This window comes from Carcharodon carcharias, chromosome 16, assembly GCF_017639515.1.
Source record: "Carcharodon carcharias isolate sCarCar2 chromosome 16, sCarCar2.pri, whole genome shotgun sequence".
Lineage (NCBI taxonomy): Eukaryota > Metazoa > Chordata > Chondrichthyes > Lamniformes > Lamnidae > Carcharodon > Carcharodon carcharias.
The window spans coordinates 66,108,965-66,134,424 of NC_054482.1; the positions used below are offsets into that span (position 1 = coordinate 66,108,965).

At 45.0% G+C, this 25,460-nt stretch overlaps 1 protein-coding gene across 1 annotated transcript in view; it reads right to left on the bottom strand.

The window, feature by feature from the left end:
• frem1b (Fras1 related extracellular matrix 1b) overlaps positions 1 to 25,460 on the bottom strand; it is a 255,156-nt gene that overhangs the window by 14,725 nt on the left and 214,971 nt on the right. The window contains exons 26-30 of the mRNA XM_041208368.1: positions 16,592 to 16,793; positions 15,613 to 15,757; positions 8,916 to 9,045; positions 7,471 to 7,543; positions 896 to 1,045 (exon numbers count right to left, since the gene is read on the bottom strand). Of these exons, the coding sequence (XP_041064302.1) occupies positions 896 to 1,045; positions 7,471 to 7,543; positions 8,916 to 9,045; positions 15,613 to 15,757; positions 16,592 to 16,793 (700 nt within the window). The remainder of the gene's footprint in view (positions 1 to 895; positions 1,046 to 7,470; positions 7,544 to 8,915; positions 9,046 to 15,612; positions 15,758 to 16,591; positions 16,794 to 25,460) is intronic.

The following is a 25,460-nucleotide window of genomic DNA, read 5'->3' on the forward strand; positions in this document are numbered from 1 at the left end:
AATCTTTAACTCTGCTGTAGGTTAGTATAAGTGAAATCAATGGGAGGAATGTTTGCTTACCTGACCAGTGGGGAGTGGGTTGGTCAGAAAGTTGTGAGGCACCAGTAATTCAGGATTCCTCCACAAACTGTGGGTTCCCGGCCTAGAAGCCAGACTGATTGACAGGCTGGGTGTCCATTCGGATGAGGAGAAAATTGGTGAAGGCTCTGTAGGTAAGTCTGCACTGAGGAGTGGGGAGAATGCAGGGAGTTAACCGGCGTGGGAAGGGGTATGGTGTGGTAGAAGAGGCGGTTCAATCAGAGGTGGTTTGATTGAGATTGGGGGGAGGAGGAGTTGATCAGACGTGAGGGGAGTCAACTTCTGTAGTGGGTGGGTGGGGGATTGAACAGAGGAGCTCCTTAGAGAGGGGGTGCAATTGCAGGGCTTTGATTAAGAGGATGGGGGTAGATAAGGGAGCAGAAGAGGGTCAGTTAGGAGGGTAAAGGAGTAGGGGTTTGATCAGGTGGGCTGCTAGTACCAGTAGGGAGGGAATCGGGCCCTGGAATGCGGGAAGTCAGAGGCCTCAGAGTTGGGGCAATAGCAGACCTAAGGGTTGAAGGGGTGGAGATTGGCCAGTTTGGGGGTATAGAATATTGGATGCTTCAAGGAGGAAGCTGGAGATCTCAGGTTGTCAGATATCTCAGGTGGCGGGGCGGATTGCATGAGTCAGGAGGCAGTCCGGATACCTCAGTGGGGAGGAATCGAAGTTCAGAGGCAGGAATGAGATCAGAAAGGGGGGAAAGGCGGTCAAAATGTTGTTTGTTGTGGAGATTGCAATATAAATGCAAATTGTTGTTGTTTTATATAAATGTAACTTATTTTTATTGCATGAGCCTTCGTATTTTATAACTTGTACCTCCACGCAAATCTACAATTTCCACCAAAGAGATGTCCTTCTGCCCAATGATGGCATTCGTTGGTGTCTTCAGCTGTACTTTCAACTTTTCATTGTTCTCTTCAAGTCCATCATCTTTAATGAAAATATTCCATACCTTCATCGAAACACCTGCATTCAAAGATGAAACTTGAATCACGGGAACACATTACACATAACCTGCACTAAAGGCACTGCAGTGGTTCAAGAAGGCAACTCACCACCATCTTCTCAAGGGCAGTTAAGGATGGGCAATAAATGCTGGCCTAGCCAGCGATGCCCACATCCCGTAAATGAATAAAAAAAATTCACAGCTTTTAAACAACCTGTTTTCTCATTGCTAACACGACAGCACAAAACACATAGGCCTGGGTTTTACCTTTGGCGGGCGTGAGCATTCAGCGGGCCCGGGACCGCTCGGGAAACAGGCCCACAACCGCAATTGGCCCACAACCGGGATTTCACGCTGGGAGAACTTATTTGGCCAGCCAGTGTGAAACACGTCTTCCCACTGGTTGGAAAGGGCCGGGTGGGGGCGGGACAGGTCGGGCACCGAGTCCAATGCCGGCCCAGCGGGCAGTTTAAAATGACACCGGCAGCCTGGGAAGAACATACCTTCTGCGTGCTGGAGACTGAAACAATGGCCTCAACTGGGGCTGCAGACGCCAGGTGGGAAGGCAGGTCGGGTGGGCATTCGGCCCTCTCCAGGTTTTTGAACAAGTGCCTCGCAGTGCTATTGGAGGAGGTGGCTGCCAGGAGGAACACCTTCATCACCAGAGATAGAAGGAGGGGGCCACTGCATCGGACTAAAAAATCTTGGGAGGAGGTGGCAGCCAATGTCAGCAGCCATGACATTGTGCAGTGCACATAGCTGCAGTGTCACATAAAGTTCAACGACCTGCTGCGCTTGGGAAGGGTTAGTACCATGTTGACATGGATCTGTGTGCAGCAGTGTTAAGAGCTGGCCATCCCCCCGTGGAGCTCAGGGGTGTTTTAGCCTGAGTGCCAACTGTCAATGATGCTGGGCCTAGCCAAGGGGGTGAACCCATGCTTGAACTGAGTTCCTTGCAGCTTGAGGGCCATGACTCGAATGTGCCCTGTAAGGTGTTTCTCAGCTGGGGTTGGCCAGGCTGCAATGACACTGCAGGTAGAGAGTGGACTAATCAATGCTCCTCTGTCCTTTCGGGAGAAGACAGCCCATAGCAACATTGAGAGGTCACGGACAGGCGGAGGCCCCCCAAACCTCCTAATCCTGACAAGATTTGAGCAGGATACCTTGGAGCTGGAGAGGCGCCACCAACCTTGGTAAGCCGGTCACAGAGAGACTGGGGTGTTAGACGAAGGTAAGAGTGCGGTGCACAGAGGTGAGACTTTTGGGCGGTGCAAACATTCTTGTGTAGTCTCATCATTGATGGATGCATCAAAATTGGATTCCCCATTGATCATTGAAAGACGATGGCACAATGGTGCAGATCTCCATTGTCTCTCCAGGGTGCCTGGCATGCACAGTGACAGTGTGATGACTTAAATTAGTGACATGTCCTTGTTCTCCCTTAGATTCACCAGCAGGCACTTGTTTGCAGCACCCCGAAGAGCCACCCCTGATGCCAGAGGACTGCCAGGCTTCAGCTGTACCTGCGTCACACCCGCTCTCTGAGCCAGGCACCAGTGCAGATACCAGCAGCTTGGTGGACGTTAGGTCTTCGGCTAGAATGTCGGAGCACAACGCCGAGGAGCAGGTGGAGGCAGAGAGTGCCCAGGGCTCCGGTAGTCAGAGGAATGCTGGAGACTAGGATGATGCAAAGTCGAAGGCAGATGATGAGGCTCTGGAGTCGTCCATTAGGCAGCAGATGCTGGATATCCAGCAAGATGTGCGGGAGCATCTGGCGGAGATACATGAGGGCATGCATACCATGGTCTCTGGCCTGGAGGAGTCCATGCAGAGCTTGAGCACTGCGTTGACCCTCATGGCCGGGTGCACTGCCTCCTCCATTGAGAGAGTGGCAACTGTCCATGAGAAGCAGCCCAGGGACAGAATCAGAGGTCCCTGGGGTTGCACTCAGACCTGCAAGCCCTCATACAGGTATTGATCTCAGGTGGTCAGTGCCAGTGTGGGAGATAGTTGAGGCTGCCTCCAATGCCACTGCCAGTGAGGGGGAAGGGGTGTGGTGTGGAGTGGGGGGCGGTGGGGGGGCGGTGGGGGGGGAGGTGGGGGCGGGCACCAAGACGTAGCACTCACAATCGTAAGTTTAAGGCACCAAGACGCAAGTTTAAGGCACCATGAGCACAAAAGGGACTGGTCACGGGTGATCTTCTGTTCTGTAATGTTTTCTTTACGTTTACTGGTATGGAAATGAACACTAGAGAAGGTTTTGTTTTTTTTTTGATTGTGAAAATTACATAAATTTTGTTTTTGTTGTAATGCCCTGAGTATGCTTCACCTTTTTTTGGTGCAGTGTATACCAGTAAGTAATGCTGGACATCAGTGGCTCTAAACTTAATTGCACAGGCACTGAGTGGACTTTGGGTTCAAATGAAATGTTCATTTCAGACATCCGGGATGGAGGCGGCAGCCCTTGCATGAGGTGGAAGCAGTTTTTTAGCAGCTTAGCTGAAGGAGCATTGGATCAAGCCATCCCCGGTGTCCCTGCCTCCCTGAAGGATACAGAGGTCTGCCTCCATGCCCTCAGTGTTCTCACCCTGCTCCTCTTCTGACTCACTACTGGATTCATCCTCCGTGGCCTGTGCAGCTGTGTCAAAATCCTTTTCCTCCAGTGGGTCCCCCCTTTGCCAGTGCCAGATTGTGCTGAGCGCAGCATGCAACCACTATCAGTGACCCTGGGGAGTATTGTAGTGCCCCCTGCGAACAGGTCAGGCCTCGAAAGTGGATCTTCAGAAGACCTATGGTTCTCTCTATCACCGCCCTTGTGTAGCTATGACTCTTATTATAATGCTGTTTGCCTCTGTTCTTGGGTGGCGGAGAGGCGTCATGAACCACTTTTTCAATGGATAGCCCTTGTTACTCACCATCTGTCCATCCAGTCGGGTTGGAGCATTGAAGACCCTCGGCACCTGGGAGTGTCTCAGGATGTAAGCGTCATGGGAGCTGCCAGACTTGCAGAATCTATGTCCTGTGTTCACACACTATCTGCACGTTCATGGAGTGGAAGGCCTTCCTGTTGATGAAGGCACCCTGCTGACCCGCTGGCACCTTGATGGCCACATGTGTGCAGCCGATGGCACCTTGGATACAGGGAAACCCAGCAATTGCTGCAAAGCCTCTGGCTTGCTCAGCCTGGCTGGCCTCATCCATACAGTAACAAATAAAAAAAGGTCAGTAGTCACCTGAACAGAGCTTCTGTCACCAGCTTGATGCAACTGTGGACAGCTGATTGGGACACTCCACAAAGATCCCCCACCGACTCCTGGAAAGAGCAGGAGGAATAGAGGTTGAGGGCCACTGTGACATTCAGAGCCACTGGCATGGGGTTTCCACCCACACAGTTGGAGGTGATCTCAGGTCCAATCACATGACAAATGGAGGTCACGGTCTCCCTGGAGAGGCAGATCCTCTTTCGGCATTGCACCTTGGACATACTGAAGTAGCTGCATCATTGCCTGTAAACCTTGGCAGTAGGATAGTGGCGCCCCTTCCGCCTTGGACTATCTGCTGACCCTGTGCCCCATATGCCTGCGCCTCTCCTCCCTCAGTTCGCTCCACTGGAAGCTGCATTGGGACACCTGGCCTCCTCTTCCTTCTGCCCCTCCCTTCCTCCTCAGAGGAGGAGCCTCCAGCAGAGACCACAAGCCCCATTACCAGGGTAACAGAAGGCAGTCTGATACCTGGAAGGGTCCACATGGTCAAAGTCCTCCGGGGGCCTTGGAGACCCAATAACTTCTGAAATAAGCCTAGAAATGCTAAGAATGAAGCTCAGAATTGAGACGAATCTGTCAAGTTCAAATAAGCAACCAGCAGCAAACCATCTTCTAAACTCCTCACTACTCAGACTGGCAATGTCGCTGACCCTTTTTATCCCGCCCTTGGATGAGGTTTTGCAAGATGTGAACTGCCTACCTGCCCGTTTTGCCTGTGCGATGAGCACAAAATCGCACAAGCAACGTAAAATCAGGATGAATTGGGTTTTTAATGGCCTTAAGTAGCCTTTTAATTGATGGCAGATGCGGCTCCAACACCCGCATGCCTGCCGACCTGAAGATTGTGCGCATGGGGGATGATGTTTGGACACTCGCCTGACATCTTCTCGCGCTATTTTAGGCCCAATTGCGTCAGGTGTGCATCCACCCGTGAGGCGTAAAATTCTGCCCTTTAATTTTTCTTTGTGTTTTGGGTGCTAATAATATTTGGAAGAGAGCTTTTGTGAAGATTTTCCTGTTGGTAAAAGCATTAGGGGGCTAGAGTATCAAGTTTATTGGAAAAAGTGAGAGTAGGCAAACACTTATCATAATCATGACATGATCCAACTTTTATATTGTAAAAATAATACTTGGAACAGATTCCTTCGATTGGGATAGGATTCCAGTCAACAAGTTTGTGTTTTTTTTAAGGGATAAGAATTTTGTCAAAATTAAATTGGAAGAATTTCACTTTACTTTAAGGGCGTGACCATATGGGGGCTAGTTTTCATATTCATTACTTAAGTAGCCACCTGTAGTGAAATCATTCTATTATTTTCCATGGAAGAAAAATAAGATGACTTCTATAATAGGCAGGTGATCTGCTCCACTTGTTTGTCACCTTGTTTGTTCTTTGCTAAATCCAATCTCCTCATATTTTGATGACATATATTGCATTTCATGAGAAAGCAGTACCTTTTGATGTGCGAATGCACTATTTTGGACTTTAGTCTGTATTGCTCAAACTCAATTTTGTTAATTTATAATGTTTATGTCATATTACATTTAGCCTGTTATTACAAATTTAAGTCAACCACATTTCGAATGTTAATTGTAAACAAATAAGGGATTGTTATCTGCAATCTTAAGCATTTCACACCATTAGGTGTCATCTTAGTCCATATGGTTAGTGAGAAGCTTACTCAATACAGACATATTGGTGATTCCTGCTCCCACTTAAAGGAGAAGACCTTTCAGAGTAGCAACTTTAATTGATGTGCGAATCTGCTCCCTCAATATTGCACTGTTAACGGTTTGCTTTATCTTTCTCTATTAGGGATACATGACGGGCGGATGAACAGGAGCCGCTTGTAACAGAAATCTGGGCCAGTTAGCTTTGGGATATTTGCATGAAACTGGGGTTAGGACACTAGTAAAATTGTCTTTGCTATTTTACATAAAACAAGGAACACAGGAAATTGACTGCATTCATTCTATTTATTCCTGTGTTTTAGGTAAAATAAATCAGTTTGTTGGTTTGCAGTTATGACTCATCTAGACAGAATGCTTTTCAGTCCAACTTTAGCAAAGAATAGGTATGGTCATGATGTGAGAGTAGTTGGTATGCAGAGCAAGGGTTCCTAGACACACTGGCCTCAAAAATGGATTATGTAGCGTCCATTTTTCAGGAGATGCTGGAGTGACCAATATGACATATGCTACATATACCCCCATTCCGTAACAGGAGAGCAATGTACGTAAAATGGATCGGCTGCTCAGGGTCATCCAGGCTGCATACATGAAGCAATTGGCAGTCCTGTTTTCTATTCAGGTACCTTTCCCACATTGAATCATGCTTGATCATGTACTATGTACGTTGTGTGTAGTTTTCTTGGGCCAAGAAATGAGAACCTCAAAAATCATACCCAGATTTTTTAAAAAATCCTCTAAGTTTCTTACCTGAAGCTATTGACTTACATGAGAAACATGGCTGCACAGACACTGCATAACACTAGCATCTCACCCAAAGGTGCAGGGGACTATTCAAACTGAGTCAAATTCTTCGCTCACTTCACATCTGAGAGCAACCAAATCACTGCCCCTTAAAGAGATTGCTGGCATCTGCCACAAAAATGTTATTTAAAAAAATGCTTTCCTAAATGTGGAGCCAGGAGGGACAGGGAAATTACAAGGCTTTGGGTGAATGGAAAGTGTCTATTTTTTGATACATTAGACATCACAACTATATGCGACAGGCAAGATGCAGCAGGGTGTCTTCTCTGACTGTCATTTCCATATACCCTTGAACTGGGGAGAAGAAATATCAGCCAGGGTTTCTACCCCTACTTTCTATCCAATGCCCTTTACTGGAAAAGTGCAATGTGATGTGAGGTGAGGTGAGGATTGGGCTCAGTTTGAATGATCCCCTACACTTTCCATGATTGAATAAGCTCACTGGCCTGACTCACATATACTGAATGACCAATTGAGTGAGACGCTAGTGTTATGCAGTGTCTGTGGAGCCATGGTTCTCATGTAAGTCAATAGCTTCAGGTAAGAAACTTAGAGGAATTTTAAAGAAAATCCAGATTCAATTTTAAGATCCTCATTTCTATACCCTTAGTAAAACTTTTTATTCCCATAGTCACAAGTAATACTACAATCAAATTTCAACTGTACTCTGTCTTATTAATGTAACTTACCAGGATCAAACTGAATTAAACTTGCTGAGCTATGGGTGAAGTCTCTGCCAATTGTAGCTGATAACCCCTGAACCTACAGAAGACAAACACTGCATTGTTATTCAATGCACTAAGTGATATATAGTTCACTTTTGCCTTGTGGCACTCTGTCATTGCAGAAAAATATAATTACATTTTTGGGTACAAAGAACAATGAAAAGAAGTACACTCTAATGGATCGCAGGAACAGAGAGATCTGAGGTGCAGAGTTAAAGATTTTTAAAGGTAAGAGTTCAGGTAGAAAAGGCTATAAAAATGGCTCATTGGTTCAGTGCTTCATATATGGGAGCTTTAAATATTAAAATAAGGAAATTATGTTGAATTTGTAAATTGGTTAGGCTATAGTTATATTGCCTACAGTTCACCACAATATTACAAAGAAGTTACAAAAAAAAGCTTACATTTATATAGCACATCTTGGTGAAGTATCAACATGTATCTTGACAAATTAATTACTCTGTAATTACTGTTGTAAGGACGCAAACATAGCAACTAGTTTTCACATAGACAACCCTTTTCATGCCCCAACTTTTTCAGCGTGATATTTGTCCATCTCACATCAACAGTTGTGCCTTTTCATTCAAAGGCCTTTTTGAATAAGATTGCCATTTACAAGTACTTTTATGCTGTGAGCATATACTCACTGGGAACTGCTTCAAAATGGAGCAAAGCAAAACTGTTAAAAGCTGAGATTAATGTTGGGGTTCCTGTAAAAATTGCAATTCTGTGGAGAGTGGCAGTGAAGTATAATTGTGGCGTGGGCTTTTCAGTGGTGTTAAAAAGCTAAAGGGGGATATCTTTTCTGTAGTTTGATGTATTAATTGTCTGCTAAATATGTTTAGTTGATGCTGCTTTAGTCTTAAAACTTGAAATCTTGTTGTTAACCGCTGGGAATTCAGATCTCTTTTTTAAAGTTATTGATCTCTCTACGGGGATCATAACGTAGATTTCTTCAATCAGTTTCGGCAGGATCCAAGTGTCATATCTTTTTTGACTTGATTGCCAAGCATACAACACAGTGATCTAACTCACAACCAAGTTGTTGTGATCTTATTAGCACATTATTGGATTTTACACTGAAAGGCTGATTTTACAATGCATATGCACCCATTTTGGAGCCTGGCCTGTGCGGAATGCATGTTGAGAAATCACAGGCATGTTCCCCGTAAATATTTATCCAAAGGAAAAGGAAATTCTAGGAAGGATGCTTATAATTTCCAGGGATAGGGCTGAGGGTGTGCAGCAGGGCTGTATTTTACGTTTAATGCAGTAATGTCCAGATATGGAAGTTACATGGACGACTTTGTGGCCTATGCCCTACATTGTTGACAAACCCATTAACGCAGGAGCAACCAGAGTGATTACAAACATAATGCAAAGGATGTAAACAACTACAGGTACTGTACCTTTATACTAACATATGAGGGATCAGCACTGTATCCTTTCCTGGTAACTTTAATGGAGAGAGTTCCAATGTCTTCACAGACTTTGTAGCAACTTGCAGACATTTCAATCCTGGACCATTTCAGTTCCATTCTGCACAAAAATTCAACATTGCTTTAAAAAAAGAAACATGACTATATAACTAATTCTTAGATGTTGGTCACAGGAAATAAAACAACCATATATATCCCATGAAGGCATCTCAAATTAAATCACCCAACATATTAATACGCAAATCCACCACGATATTCAACAGAACATCTGTTATTCATCTAGATTTATACAGTAGTCTAGGTTTTACTGTGTCAGGACTGCTGCTCTTGGGATACTGTTTCTCAGATACTGTGTGCCTACTCTTTGCTGAGATTACTTTGTGTCATAAAACAGTGCCAGTGGTTGTGAAAGTCACTCAGCCATTACATTTAATAAAATATGCTCATTCTAGGCCTGCTGCTCTACACTGTTATAGGACAATATGAGTAGCACTCAGGGCAATCCTGCTTGCACCCTTTGCATGCACCTTAACACCCACTTTACCAGCCATGAAACAAGGCCTTGGGTGCTGGGCTGTAGCATCACTTTTCCAGCAATTCTATTAGCTTAGGTATCACATGCCTGCAACACAGAACAACTGCAAAGCAGCAGCATTTGCCAAATCAAGTCAATGACATTCTTCCATGACAACTTTATTTAAAAAACTGTTTTAAGAACTTATTTGCTATAGGTAAAGATGGATGGGAGCCCAGAATAAAATGGCTATAGGTGATGCTGGAGAACTGAGCACGAATGTGTGGAATGTGATCTGTGCAGATTTACTTTGCAGATGTGGGGCGGAATTTAATGCCCCCACCCCCTCCCCCCACCCCCTGGTGGGAGCGGGCTAGGAGATGGGGTGGGGGTGGGGGGAAATGTATAATTGGATGGGAAGGCACAAGGTGGGAGTCTGTTGCCTTCCTGATTCCCACCAATTAAGCCAGGGGCAGGAAGGTAGAGAGTGGCCTTCCCACACATAGGCCAACTAAGGCCCTGTAGTGTTCAATTAAAGACCATTTTGGACTTCATCCCGGATATTCAATCAGCAGCAGGGGTGGATCACACAATGTGTATTGGGTTCAGGGGTGGCAGAGGGGGGAAGCCTCCTGATCAGGCACCCTATACCCCACAGAGGACCCTACCAGCAATAAAGGCCACCCTCTTTAAAAGAGCCCCCATACTCTGGCCCCTGACTGGCTCTGACAAGCCTGCTCCACTCACCTTCTTCCAGGCCTTCCATCGCTGCTTACAACTCCGGGCCTCTTGCAATCCCAATTGTGGCCATGGCTACTGGTGGCAAAGCTGGCTTTGAAAAGTGGCCGGCTCTCTAGTTGGCTGATAGCTCTTGCAGGCGGGCTTCACACCTTCAAAGGCCTGAGAACACTGATGACAGGTGGCAGACAGCCTGATAGGCATTTAATCCTGTTTGGTTCCTGGAAATGGCCACAGTGGGTTTGCCACCAATATTTCAGTTGATGGACAGGGCACCACCGCAGCCAATACATTGGATATTTAGGAAAAGCAGTACCTTTGGCGCTTTCAGGTAGACATCTGGGACATCTGGAACCAGCATTGCTAATTTCTCACTGCCATAACACTACCAATGCCTCTCATCCTTATTCCATGCTGCTGTGCTATCCAGTGGAGTGAGTACCAGTAATCGTACATATATCCTCATCAAATGGCACAAAACATACCTTGCCACCTGCAAAACCTGGGTGAGATTCTAGTCTCCTCTGTCATTTACTTGCAAGACTTTGTTTCATGCCTGTGCATTTGGTTGTCTTTCAATTCATTTTGCATTGGCACTCCTTTCTCATCTCTGGCTGTCAATGGGTTAAATGCCATTTATAGCCAGAAGAGATTTTGCCACATCCCGTTAATTTTCACCTACATAGTGATTTTCTAGCCCATACCCTCCAGCAACTAGGCAAGCTTCATTCACAAAGGCAAATCAGTACCGTAATGGGAGTTCTGAATAATAATGTACATTTAATGCATTAACTTTGGAATATGGTGCACTCACTGGCTAATGAGGATTTCTGCCAGCAATAACACGTCTGGAACACTATAGCACGCAGGCACTGACTTTCACCATACAGTAAGTTTGAAGTGTTCACCAAACAGACAGACAGTACTTAAGGATTAATCAAGACTCAGTAAATTGGTTTTTCATAACATTTCAATAATACTGCTGCTGTGAGCTTAGCGCAGACAGTAATATTCAAATTATAGTTCCATTTCTAATACAGCAAAGAAAGTATTTTCATTGCTCTTCAATAATGTGATGAGCAAATGCAGTGCCCAGTTTGGAGCAGTCATTCAAACCAGCAATGCCCTAAGTTGAATCCTGATCTGTCTAAGCCAAAGAGATTTTAGTTGGAGAGCAGAGGCAGAAAATCGTGGGAAGAGGCCCTCCACAGTGCGCTAGTGTGCACAAGGCTTGCATGGCTTTTTAACTACTCACTGCACTGAACCTTTGACATTGAAGTTAGGACCATTCAACTCTGCATTTAAGGTTTATATTATATTGTTACACTATTTGTAAAATTCTAGGACAAATTGTTATGCAAATGTACACCCAGGGTGCCACAGTTACTGCTGCACTGCAAACAGGTGCTGAGCAACAATGTATCAAACTACCAGCCAAATGGGGAGTTGTAGGAACTATACTCAATGAAGCTCCAGCATTGTGAATCTAAAGAAAAGTGATTATTTCAAACTCTTGGGAACCAGAAGACATAGCATGGTGGCAGTGGATGGCCAATGAGTAAGCCTCAAACATTTTAAATGGATTTAGTGTTTAATTAGATTGAAAAAAATCAACCTGAATTAGTGCCAAAGAGAGCGAGAGAGAAAAACAGCGTGAATGGTGCAAAAACAAAATGGCTGCTGCCACAGTAATGAACATTAAGCTCTACCCCATAATGAATTGGGAAGCTGATAATGTCGTGGAGACATTTGAGAAGGTTAAACAAAAGCGCAGAATGACATTCAACAGCTTTCCAAAGACACCAGTGAAGAGGAAAGGGTCAGATCTATCCTTTTGTGGGCAGGAGAAGGTTGAATTTGATTAATAGCTGGGTGTTGAATGAGGATCAAGTAAAAAGCCAGACAAAACTTTTGTAAAATTCAGCACATAGCTCCAGCCAAAGTAAAATCATCAGGTCCACTGGTGTGAGGTTCAAACCCTGAGGCAGCAATCAAATGAGTCTGTTGACAATTTTTTAACAATTGATAAGTGCAGCCAGGAAATATGAATTCAAGGAAATGGATAAAAGGCTGATAGATCAGCTCATCTGGGGCTCTGCATACCCCGAAGTACTAAAGAAAATTGATTGGAAATCACAAGCTCACAATTTTACAGTCTGTAGACACTGCCATGAATGGGCAAAGACCCAAATGGCAGCATGGTTGATGCAGTGACAGCAACAAAATGCACACCAAACAGGGAGAAATATGGGTGGGAGCTGTGGATGAACAGAGTTCATAGACAGAAGGAAATGTCCTGCTTACGGACCAAATTGTTGAGCTTGTGCAAAGCCCAATCACTGGGAAGAGACGTACAGAACAAGGAAAGAAGATGGCAAACGAATTATCAGAGTCAGAGCAACGGGGCGAATGAGAAGGAAAAAACCCAAAACATTCATACCCTGGTGATAATTTGAGAACACAAGCCCTCAGTCACAATGCAGAAGTTGATGTTCAGTTCACAAAGTAGAGCCTTGGGTGACACAATTGTTACTTACATGGCAAAATTAAAGCAACTAATGGAATATTGTGATTTCGATGAAGTCCTGAATGACATGCTCAGAGATCGTTCAGTACGTGCAGGAAGACACTACTCAGCGAAGATTGCTGGCTGAAGTGAATCTTGATTTTAAGAAAGCGTTAGAAATAGCGCTGGCGATGGAAAGTGCTGTAAAGGATTCACAAGCAATTCAGGGGGCACAAAATGGCACCATGCACCAAATTGGGTGGGAACTGTCAGCCAAAAGCAGCGTGAAAAGCTGGGACTCTGCTGTGAAGCGGGAAACAGCCCCCACTAATGGAAAAATGAGAGGAAACAGCTTAGCAACTAAATTGAAAAATAATTTTCATCAACGTGGAAACAATCAGTCTTCTAGAGATTGGCAATTTTAAAAACGTAGAATGTTATTTTTGTCACAGAAGTGGACACATAATGAGACAGTGCAAAGCGAGATCTAAACAGGCCTCCAAACAACAAACGAAGCCCAGTGATGTCTATAGTGTAGAAAAGCCAGAAACAATCAATTCTGACATTTATTTATTATTCAACATGAAAGTTGGGAAGACAGAGCCAATATTTGTTACAGTGCAAGTGAATGGTAAAGCATTAAAAATGGAAGTAGACACGGGAGCTTCCACCACTGTACTAGGAGAACACGCTTTCAGATATCTAAATAAAGGTGATCAAGAATTAAATTTGTAACAAACATCTGCCAAGTCGAAACGTACACAGGTGAAGAAATCCAAGTAAAAGGTATCACCAGAGCAACTGTTCATTATAGAAACCAATCAGCATATCTACAAGTGATGGTATTGAAAGGGAGAAGACCAAGCCTTCTAGGGTGAAATTGGTTAAGTAAAATCAACTTTGATTGACCAGTGAGATTTCAAAAGGAAGCTGGAAGAGTTCCTGAGTTGAAAAAGAAACAAGGTAAGGTATTGCAGAAAGAGCCTGAAGAGTTCAAGGACATCAACAGGATGAAAAAGTAATGTATAAGCATTCAGCAACCTGAAGAAATAAAGACTGTCTTAAACAACGACATGGAAGAACAGCAGAAGAAACTCAAGGAGACCCTGCTGAATGACAGGGTTCAAGACAAAGTTAGCAAACTTCACAAAGAAAAGGAAAACCTGTTGCAAGACCTTCACACACTACAAGGTTCCCTCAGGTCAAACTTTGCACCTCTGGATAAGTATGAAGAAAAACAGGAGAAATTTTACACCTCTCTGAATAGACTGAAGAACCAGTTGGCAGAGAAGATGCAGCAATGTTCAAGTTTCCAAGAGGAAGCCAGCAGAAACAAGTACAAGAAAGAAGAGCTGAAGAATCAGCTGAATGAAGGTAAAGAAGCTTCAAAAGCAAAAGTTGTAGAACTTTCCAAGAGGCGAGCAGATAATGAAGTCATGAGTAGCTCAGCTACTGAACTAAGACGTTGAGATAGCTTCTGAGAGAAGTCTGGCTGACAGTGAAGTCAAAAAGAAGACCGGACTAAATTCTGTGGTAAAAAGAAGACACTTAAAAGAAGATGCAGAGTTACTGATGAGATGCCATCTTCAGACAAGACTGAGCCTAATACTTCCCAATTTGCAGGGAAAGGTGGAGAAAAGTCAAGGGAACCAAAAAGCGACTCATGATTTGCATAGTTTTGGGCAACAATTTACTGTTAGAGAAGCGGTATGTGTAAAGAATTTTGGTGGAGGACCAAAGTGGTTACCTGGTAAAGTAAGTTTGGTGACCGGACCATTGTCATACCATGTGGAAGTGGAGGGCCAGATCATCCGTAAGCCGGATCATTTAAGAAAAAGAGAGATTCCATGACAAGATATTACTCCACCTGTAACCATGACTGAACCACTGAATACTGTTGAAGATGCTCAACAATGGACTGACAAGCCCGATGTCTCTGTCGGAGTGGAAGACACTGACCTGCAAGTGCCTAATGAGGTAGCTGATGTTAATACGGTTCAAGAGGACGTGTTTCCTACAAAAGAATCTAAAGTCGTGGAGCTGCGATGTTCTACACGGATCAGGAAACCACCTGAAAGATTGAACTTGTAATTCCATGGCCTTTGTAAATATTGTAAAGACATGAGATAAATATCCTGTAAATACAAAATGTACAGAAAAGTGAAAGGGGGAGGAATGTAGTAATTATAGTTTTGGAAAATGTTGGACTATAGCTTTAAGAACAATCCTGTGCTGTAAGATCACATGATCTGTGTAAAGCTTGAGTAGCAGCATGGGAACCTCTACAGAGTGGTGTACTTCTTTAGTTATGGAGTTTGATGAATATGTGTAGTTGCTACTGCTTTGTAAATAAAGCCAAATGTTTCCACGAAGAAAATTTGTCTGAAGATTAACTCCATAACAGACCCCAAAATGACAATTTCCCATTGCTGCTCCCACCTCAGCATTACTCTCTAGCTCAGCCTGTTCCTTCCTGGGCCTTTGAATTCCAATCTGTTTCAAATAGTTCATTTAATTATTCCTGCTGCAAACTTCCACTGCCAAAATCAGAAGTGTCCCTTTAAGCTTGACAACACCCTTTAAATCTGCTGCTGCATCAGGTTTCCCATTCTCATGACTGCACACTTTCAGCACATAACTAACCACAAAAGTGTGAAGACCTCATTGCTCTATGTTCTACTGAAAAGAGATGCATACTTCCAGATATACCACCACCGCACACCTAACATTGAACAGTGTCCCTTGAGGAAGCAGAAACAAATCAGAATCACTCTGGCAGCACATCTGATAAAAAACTAATTCCACTTTGCTACTATTTTCTCATATTTTCTTTGCCTGAAACAGCAGGAGCCTAGGCCTGCCCTAAAGAATGCATTTTCTTTGGAAGACTGGACATTATACAAACATACATTTTTGGTGCATTAGAGTTTCCAGCAGTGTCAGATATTCTGAACTCAAAGCTGTCAGATGTCAGTTCTATGGAGGGACTGATGATGTAGCGAACTGTACGTCTATCCACCTCTTTCTGGGTAAATGTGCCTTGAATGTATCCACCTGTAATAAAATAAACTCTTTGGCATCAGAACAATTCATTTTCACCATTACTGAAGCAAGAGACATCAGTAAAATGTATTAACATGTTATTTGTAAAGTAATAAGCCGCTTGATGGCAGATTTCGCATTTGCATAATAGTGCCAGTGTTGCAGAAACTTTTGCCAGATTTCTGCCCACTCATTGTGAACCATAAATGATGTGTAGCCAACATTTTAGGCTGGCCTACAGTAATCTCCCTTAAAATGGGTGAAAGTCTCATTTCAATATGAAGAGTGGTGCAAATCATATTGAAATGAGTGTAGGCCCAACTCCCTAGTTGTTTTCCAGGGAATGTGTGATGTCCTTAGTTCGTCCTCATAAAACATGTAAAGGCTGCTTTGTAGGGGAGGGAAAATTAATCCAAGCAAATGTATTGAAAATAACAGAAAATGGGGGCCCATAATATCATGATATAATTTTCATCATTTTTATTTGGAACCACCCAAACATGGGAGTTGGGATAGTAGGCAGATGCTTCCTGCAATCTCAGGAGAACAAGTGGAAAAAGATCTAGCCTCACGGTACTGCACCAGTTTTACTGATGGAGTCTACCTGATTTACATGCACAAAGCCAGAAATCTAATATAGTGACGCTAATGCTTTCCATCTCTTTTATAGTAAAACAACAATTTGTTTGTAAAGAAGATCATTATCAAATAGACATCCGAATGTATGATATCACATTAATATAAAGCACCTGAATGCATTGGTATGTAAAGAATGCCATTACAATTGTTTCATATTTTTAGAAAGCTACTGGTTTGATTTTCATGTTTTACCAATTAGTTGAGTACCTGTGGTTGTACTTTCTAAATATCCATAGTAAGGTGGACGGAGAATTGTGTAGATCAGCTCTTCATCTTTGCTGTCCACATCTGAGGCTTTTAAGTTACGGGCGGTGATATAGATGCCAAAACGTCCATCTCTCAGATTGTCAATTGTAGTTGGGCTTTGATTGATGAGGATATAGGGAGAAGCCTTGTCAACATGCTCCACCTGCAATTAGTGTACAGTGTGTAATTAGAAATGCAAATTACTTTCTTGTCAGAGTCTTTGTCAATGGTCTACACTTTCAGAAACCGTTAATCAGGTTAATCTAATTTAGTTCCCAAATTATCTTTCATTGCTTTGCATATTTTTTGCCAATATTTTATTCACACTAAAAATAAGAAAAAAGTTTAGTAGAAATCAAGGAATCCATTAAGCAGCTGTAATCCAATTTAAATTAATCTAATGAATCGTAGAAAATTTATGATACAGAATGAAGCCATTTGGCCCACCAAGTCCATGAATCCAAGATCTTGTTATGGCCCGGGGTGGGGGCGGGTATTATTGTTTATTCTGTCAATGAATTATTACCGTATAAAACCATGTCAAAATCGAATTTCTGCACCCCTTTTTTAGGCAAAAGGTTAAGGGGTCGACTGTTACTTGGGTAACATTTTCAAGGGGCTTACTTTCAACTACTGACGATCGTGGCTCACACAACCAGCACAGAACAGTGCTGGGTTTTCAGTCTCTAAGTTTTGTGGCTCGCAAGGAAGTCGATTGGAGCAAGAAGGAAGCCTAAAAAGGTAAGTTTTTAAAAATCACTTTTCATAGGACTGTTCACAATAGCTCAGTGAGTTTCATTCCATTTCTGGGAAAGTTTAATACAATCATGGCTCACATACACCATGTACGCTGACTGCAGTTTGTTCCAATCTTACCTCCACCATTTCAATGAGAAATCAAACTTTTACTAAAATTCCCCAATATCTCAGTGGGCAAATCGCACTCCGTGATCGAGCACTGTTGCAGAAAGATCAGAAAACTCCTGCTCCAAATCCTGGTCTCTGAACACAGAGTGGGGCAATGAGCTGATTCAGAGTGGAGTGTCCTTGGAAAGTCAGGTGTTGACTTTTGTATGGGCTATATGAAAGATTAAGGACAGAGTCGTCTCAGTTTTGCACTAAGTGTGGTAGCGGGCGTGAAAAAAGATGTTTTACCCGCTGGTTGCAATGGTGGGTTTTTGTTCCGTATCATCCCCTTCCCGCTTCATAAATTATGCAGCCATGGGCAACACGCTGGGTCGCTGGCAACTGGCCTCCGATTGGCCCACCATGCCGTTACCTCACCGCTTCTTCACACTGAGCGCCATATACAGATTGCAGCCAGGTAAACAGTTCTCAAAGTTTGCAGCCAAGGACTACTCCAGTCAATACATGGTCCCAGAAGCCAGGAAGATTGCAGCTCCCCCTATTCAGTGACGCATTGCTGGGACACCTTCTGGACGCTGTGGAGGCCCGTCACTATGTCCTTCACCCCCGCTCTGGCTGCAAGAGGCCCATCATTCTTACCACTCTGGCTTGGGAGGCAGAGGCTGAAGTCTTCAGTATCAACCCTGTGCACAACAGGTCGGCCATCCAGTGCAGAAAACGGATGAATGATCTCATCCGTGCCGTCAGGGTAAATCAACCATCTCATCAATCTCAACTCACCCACTCACAAGCCCATTACACATTCACTGGCATCTCACTCACTGCCAGCTCAAGGGACATCACCTTGATGTCACTCTCTCACACACACCCTCAGATCACCATTTTGCCTCATCCCCTTTGGAGATCGCTTCCTCATCCTGTCCATGGCTCCACTTAGTATGTATGCTGGCCTGGCATCCTCCTCATTTGGCCTGGCATGTGCCTTGCTCATATTCTCTCCATCTGTCTTTATGCAGGGCAAGATTGTGAACAATTGCCCGGAGAGGTCCCAGACCAGGGTGGAGTGCTGGTTATCTCGGCTTGAGAGTTGGGTGTTGGAGCTATCTGGAGAGGATGTTGACCGTTCTTGCGGCGATGGTGAGGTCAGCGGCGAAAACCCACGTGAGGATCCTGCACCACATCATCCCTCTCTTAATGCTACTCTGAGTCCACTGTTCTGTGCTTAATGCGGCTGCCATGTGCTAATAATCTCCACTTTCTTTCCTTGGCACATATGATACGTTGCTCTCAGGCAACCTTGAGGCGCACCCCAGCGCCGAGAGGGCCTTAGATGAAGACACGGAGATCAGCAGCATTGAAGTCATGGCCTTCACCCACATCCTGCACTAGTGCAGAGACACACATCTCGATGGGACCTAGATGTAGAGTAGCCTCGGGATCACGATCTGGTGAGCACAGCATACAATCTGTTCCACAGCAGGCGGAGGCATGAACATCCTTAGTCACCAGCACTTGGAGGACTGCTGGAGGCAGGGAACCTGCTGAATCTGAGTCAGAAAATGAGTCTCTGGACTCAGTTGGTTGAGCTGTAAAGACAATCACGGGAATATCAAGAAGGGATGTCTGGTGCATACTTCAGATTGCAATGAACGATGGAGGAGTCTGTCTGCCTTCAGTCTAAGGAGAGAGCACCAGCATACCAAGGCACCGAGGTCAATACTGGCTGGATGGCAGCCACCATGGAGACCTGGGTCCAGGACATCGGTCCTGCACTGCGGCGTGGGCTGAACTCCATCACTGATGCCACAGTTGGCCTCCAATAGTGTCAACACAAGAGGGGTGTGAGGCAGCTTGATCTCACTCCAACTTCCCCTTCTCCTCAGGGGCTCAGCCAGGGGCCGTCAGGCACCCATAGGGAGGAGGACCAACAGCTCGACACCCTGGGGCCATCCACCCAGGTGACTCCAGAAATGTCTGGCCGATCCAAATCCCCTCTTCCTGACCTCCACAGCTCCAGCTCCACAGGCCAAGGAGGGGGCACCTGGGTCCACAGCTATATACCCAAAGCAGGCCGTGGCACTCCAGGTCTTGGCCCTCCAGAGGAGGCTCACCAAGGTCATCACAGACAGGTCATGACATTCAGCAGACTGCCTCTGCCTCCATCTCCACTGTGGATGTCGGGGAAGCACCAAGATGTAGTGGCAGCACTAGGAGGTTAAGAAAATGTAACTCTTTTAGAGTTAAAACAATTAAACTAAATTAACAAAATGAAGGACAAATCAAGCACAGCCACTAATTCAGGTCAGCTGTAAAACTAAGGACAAAGTTTAAAGGAAACTTAAGAAAATGTAGTTGCACAGCTTGGACATGGGTATTAATCACTTATACATACTGTTCACTATTGTAAATAAACTCCCAAGCATGTCACTTTGCCTATGGCTCCTTGTTATAATGAGCAAGATAAAGGCAGGTATCTCAGTCCAGGGCCTGTTCCCTATGCTTTGTGTAACCTTCAGAGCAAAGTGATAGTCCGGCCTCACACTCACAGGACACATTAGTGATGCCTGCACCTCGATGGTGCTTGTCATTGCTGTCAGAGTGTCGTGGACAGGTGTTACAGAGTTCTGTCATTCTCTCGGCACCTTTGAGTTGGGGCTGGCCCCCCATCTCTTCAGCATCTTTGACCGGTGACACCGTGCTCCTGAAGGGGTCAGGTGCAGAAGGCGGACAACGGATCAGGAGCATTTAAAGTTTTAACTGCATCTCCATGAAATGACCATGATCACAGTGCAAGCGAGCTGCCCTCAGCCAGACAGGGGTCAGACATTCACAGAGTCTATGTGAAAATCTATGGAGTGTCCTCATTGCATACCATCATCATCCTCCTGGAATCAAGTGACTATTAGGGTCTCCGCTGCGTCTCCATGACATGAGCATGAAGCTGCCATCAGCCACACAGGAGTGAAATGTTCACAGATGCAAGGTAAAGTAGTCAGGACTATCCTCACTGCATCTTGTCATCATCCTCCATGAATCTTGTGGCTATGAAGGCCTCCTGAGCATGCCTGCCTTGTCTGGCCAGTGCAAATGCCTAATCGCTGACATCCTCATCTTCGAGGATCCGATCATCATCATCCCCTTCATTGGAGGATACGTGCACTCTTCCATCTCCTCCTTAGCCAGGTCCTCCCCCATTGCTGTGCCAGGTTGTGCAGCATGCAGCAAACTACGATGATGTGCGACACCCTCAGTGGACTGTATTGCAGTGCTCTACCGGACCTGCCGAGGCTCTGGAACCTCATTTTCAACATGCCTATGGTTTGCTCCACAGCCTCTCTGGACCCTGGAAGATATCAGGAATCTGAGACCTACTAAGGATGTAGGAATCATAGACACTCCCTGGGGATCATGCGCAGACCTGTAGGATGCGTTTGTGGTGATCACCCACCAGTTGAACATTCAGTGAGTAGAAGCCCTTGCAGTTGACGTAGTTGACTGCCTTTTGCCACAGAGATCTAAGCGCCACGTGAGTGCAATCGATGGCACCCTGCATCTGTGGAAAACCTGAGATCTGCGCAAATCTCAGCACTCTTGCTTCCTGGCTTTCTTGACCCCGGATGAAATGTACAAAGTTCTGTGCCTTTGCGAAGATGGCGTCCGTTACCTCCTAGATACACTTATGCATGGAGGCTTACGAGATCCCACACAGGCCACATGTGGAGCTCTGGAAGGAGCCACTGGCGTACTGGAAGTGGATGTTCTCCATGTCCCCATGCTGTCAAACCCTGCAGCAGGTGACCTATGTGACCCGACCAGTTCCCTAGCCATGCACAGTCTTCGGTGACATTGGTTCTCAGTCATCTGCAGGAATGATAGGCACAGTCTTTCTGTGGATCTTCAGCTGTGTGTGCAGCAGGCCCTGCCACCCCTTCATCTTGAGGAAGGTGCTCCTCCGCCACACTCTTCTTCTTCTCTGGTCTCTGTAAGCCATGAGACATACCATTAAATCACAAGGCTCCATGATCCTGATGTTCTCCTCCTGCAGGATCAAAGAGAGACGCCTGGGTTAACATATGTGTCCTAAGAACCTCTCTTGGTTAAGTCGCAAGGTCCCTTCACACATGCTGGAGAGTGCTGGCCACCACTTGGATTGCCAGTGTGTAGTGTGCCCATTGGCTGTCCGAAACCCACTGACCTCCACCCCACTCCACCTTACCAATTGGTGGCAGCTTTGGACACTGGACTGTATGCTGTGCTCTCAGATCAGGCGCAGGCATTCTCCTAACCTGCACTTCAAGGCTGCACTGTCAGCTTGAACCATGAGGGATGCTGGTCACTAATAAAGGCATTGCAAGGGGCTCTGAGCTTCTCCACCAGTGACTGTGGTCACCTCTTGCAAGGGGATTCTACAACTTACCCAGTCGGCCAAATGTTCCGCTGCTCCCTAAAATGCACATTAATTTTCAGTCTGTGCCCAAGGAGTGAAAAAATCTGGAGCATTTGGTGGCACTTTCATGCTTTTGCGTTGCTTGAGTGGGCAAAAAAGCATCAAAGACCTGACTCCAAGCATGTCAATGGAGCAGCTGCTGAACAATCTCAGCTACAGAGAAACACTCACTTTCAACACACTTTTGCAAGTGTGTGGCTGCTTCGCTCACCCCCCTCCCCAGGATGTGCTTGTGCACTTCCTTCAGTCTGTGCTGCCTTGCCCCCATCCGAATGCTGGGCGCTTCTTCCTTGATGTTCTGCAGGCGATGCTCACAAGCGCTGTGCAAGATTGTATGCACTCTGAGTTCCCCTTGAAGTTCAGGTCACCAGGTGCACGACTTTTAAAGATGGTCATGAAGCAGGCCGTTCTGAAGTCACGCCAACATGGGTGGTAAATTTGACGTGGGGGGTGATTCTGGTGAGCAGGGCTTATAATGAGATGCTAAAGTATTGGAATTAAGTTCCCGACGTGCGGCAGTGGGAAATGCAGCCCACCATTGATGGGTGGAGCGGATGATCGTAAACTAGTTTCATGGATGGCGTGAAACCAAATTTTGGCCTTCTCACCATATTTTCTGCTTTCACCTGCCATGATTCCCACCGCCAATGGCACCAGACGATTCTGCCCTCAGGATCTTTTGGCCAAAAGTCTGGGGCTGAACTTTACACGGGACCGACTATTACTGGAGTATATATATGGTAAGTTAACATTTTAAATTTTCATTATGTAAATTTCAATGTCGTTTGATGTTTTTGAGAATAATTCAGAAACCCCAATATCATCCAAGACCCAGAACTTTCCCTTGTGATTATTTTTTCCAGGGCAGAATTGGGCACAGCATGCTCCCTGCATGCTTCCCCCAGCTTCTAGTCCCAAAGGCTGACCTACCAGACCATGCATGACTGGAGAAACTCTTTCTGAAACCGACAAAAGCAGCCCAGCACCAGCACAGCTCAGAATTCACAGGCGCAGCTCTGACAATAGACAAAAAAAATTCTCAGACATTAACTCATGGTCCAAGACAACAAACCAGCAACTAATCTGCATGGAATGGATGACCCTTTGAAATAATGCTCCTGCAGGCTCCTGAGTGACTGTTAGTGCCATGGGTTGTTGTCAACATGCTGGATCAGGTGGTAGAGCAAACCAATTTCACAAAACAGTTGGAAAGTAAGTTTGGATGTTTATTTAAATATTTTAATGAAGTTTTTTTATGTCTTAGTGAGCACCATGGACGCCTGATCCAAATGGCAGGCGGCATATATCTGATGTGAGACAAGTATGCCTGGTACCCAACGTATTGGACCTTTAGGTACCTGCTTCACACTCGAAAAATAGGCAAAGTGAGGTCAACATCTAGGCCACTAAATCTAGTAATTCCTGTAGTAGTACCTGGAAAATGAGGGAGTGTTGCACTATCGAAGGCACTATGTTTCAAATGAGGTATTAATGAGATCCTATCTTCACTCTCAGATGGGTGGACAAAGTTACAGAGCACTATTTCAAAGAAGAGCAGGGGAGTTATCCCTGGTATCCCAATATTTATCCCTCAATCAACATCATAAAAACAGAGTTTCTGACCATTATCACATTGTTGTTGTTGTGCAAATTGGCCACTGCATTTTCTACAATAGTGACCACACTTCAAAAATACTTTGTTAGCTGCAAAGTGATTTTGGGTATCCTGTGGTCATGAAAGGCGCCATATAATTGGAAGTCTTTCTTTCACTGATTTAACAAATAGTAACATGTTGCAGAAATCGCTGGAAACACTAAGCAGGCTGACGTGCTGAATGTTTTCAGCATCTTCTGATTTGGTTCACTCATGTCTTTCTGGGAATGGAAGCTGTCATCTCTGTGTGGTCTGGCCTTCTCATGGCTTTAGTTTCACTTTACATGTTGACTTAATTTTCTCTGAAGAGATCTGACAAACTGCTCAAGCTGTCAGGGCAACTTGGGTGTGAAGTCAATTTAGCCTTGCCAGTGTCATCCACAAACATCTTACCACCAGTCTCCTATCGTTATTTAACTGGTTCTGGATGATCATTATGTAATGATCAGTTGCATTAATATGTTTATCTTACAAAAAATGGACATGGAAAAAGAAAATGAGAGCTTATAGAAAATACAGAACATCTGAGGCAAAAACAGCTATTATTTGAAGGGTGGTGCATCTTGGATTCTAAGATTATCATATTCTAATGTTGGGACACAATGGGCTAGAAATTTGTTTACCCTGATTTTCGGACATGGGGTTCACGATTTGTGACGTGCCCATGCCTGCTTAGATGAAGGTGAGTAACACATAAAATTCATGTATCCACCTCAGCTGAATGATTGTGGCATTGCCATGCTATGCTTTCAGCACTGCTCCCTGCTTTTCAGCATTGCCGATGAGCTCCGCATACAGCAGGAAGCTCAGCAGCATTCTTTGCATGTGGTACAGGCAGCTTGCTCTTCTTAAAGGCAGTCTGCCTCTTAAAGAACAGCTGCACAAAAAAGATTGCTCTAGATTCCTGGAAATTGAGTAACAGCACAGACTGAAGGATCGATGGTGGCAGATAAGATGCTGGAGGCATTAGTGTGTAGGTGGGCATCAGGGCAGACATCATGGTCCCATGGGGTGTCACGAGACCAACAAGGACCATCCTCAGAAGGAAGTGGGAGCGGGTTGCCAAAAGAATTCTAATGACTTTATGCAAATGGCCAAGGTCAGTGAATACATCTTCACATGGCAACTCCTATCCATCGCACCAACAACCTCTCACACTGCTCAATGCACCACACCTCCATCACTCACCCAGCACTAGTCCCTAGCACTCAGGATTCATGCCTAACATCCAGATACTTCACACATACATACCAATGCTTCACATGAATCTCCCCCTGCAACCATATAACTCCAGCTATTAAGCTATGGCAGACATATCATCCAAACACAGTGCTGCACAATCACTGATATTCTGCCCTCTCTCTTGCAGGACAAGGTGGCTCATGACAAGATGGAGTAGAGCAGAGGCAGAGATGGGGAACAAGCATTTCCATGCATCTTCTGAGCTTTACAGAGGAGATGGTTCTCTGCATCATGGTTCTAGTTGCTATGAGACCTGTAGCGTTCAACATCACTGAGAAAATTGAGGATGACAGAATTGTCCTGACTTAGGGCTCTTCTCAAATCCCAGCAAAACATTGTCATGTTTTCTGGCATAATGAGCAAGCTGCAGATGGTGTGGCCTTGGACCTGCTGCTTTCCACCCCACCCCAACAGCCTTCCCTCACCTGAGTTCCTTCTTTCACACACCTAAGAACTGCTCCCTGTCCAGCCACAAGAACCCCAGTCAGCTGGGCTATGTGACATCAGGATAGTGCCAAACCAATGTCTTCTGACACAGAGAGGACACCCCTGCACACACCTATATCCTTGGAGGATGCTGCATGGGTCAAATAGGTAGCAGGTGGCTGTGTAGCCTGCTC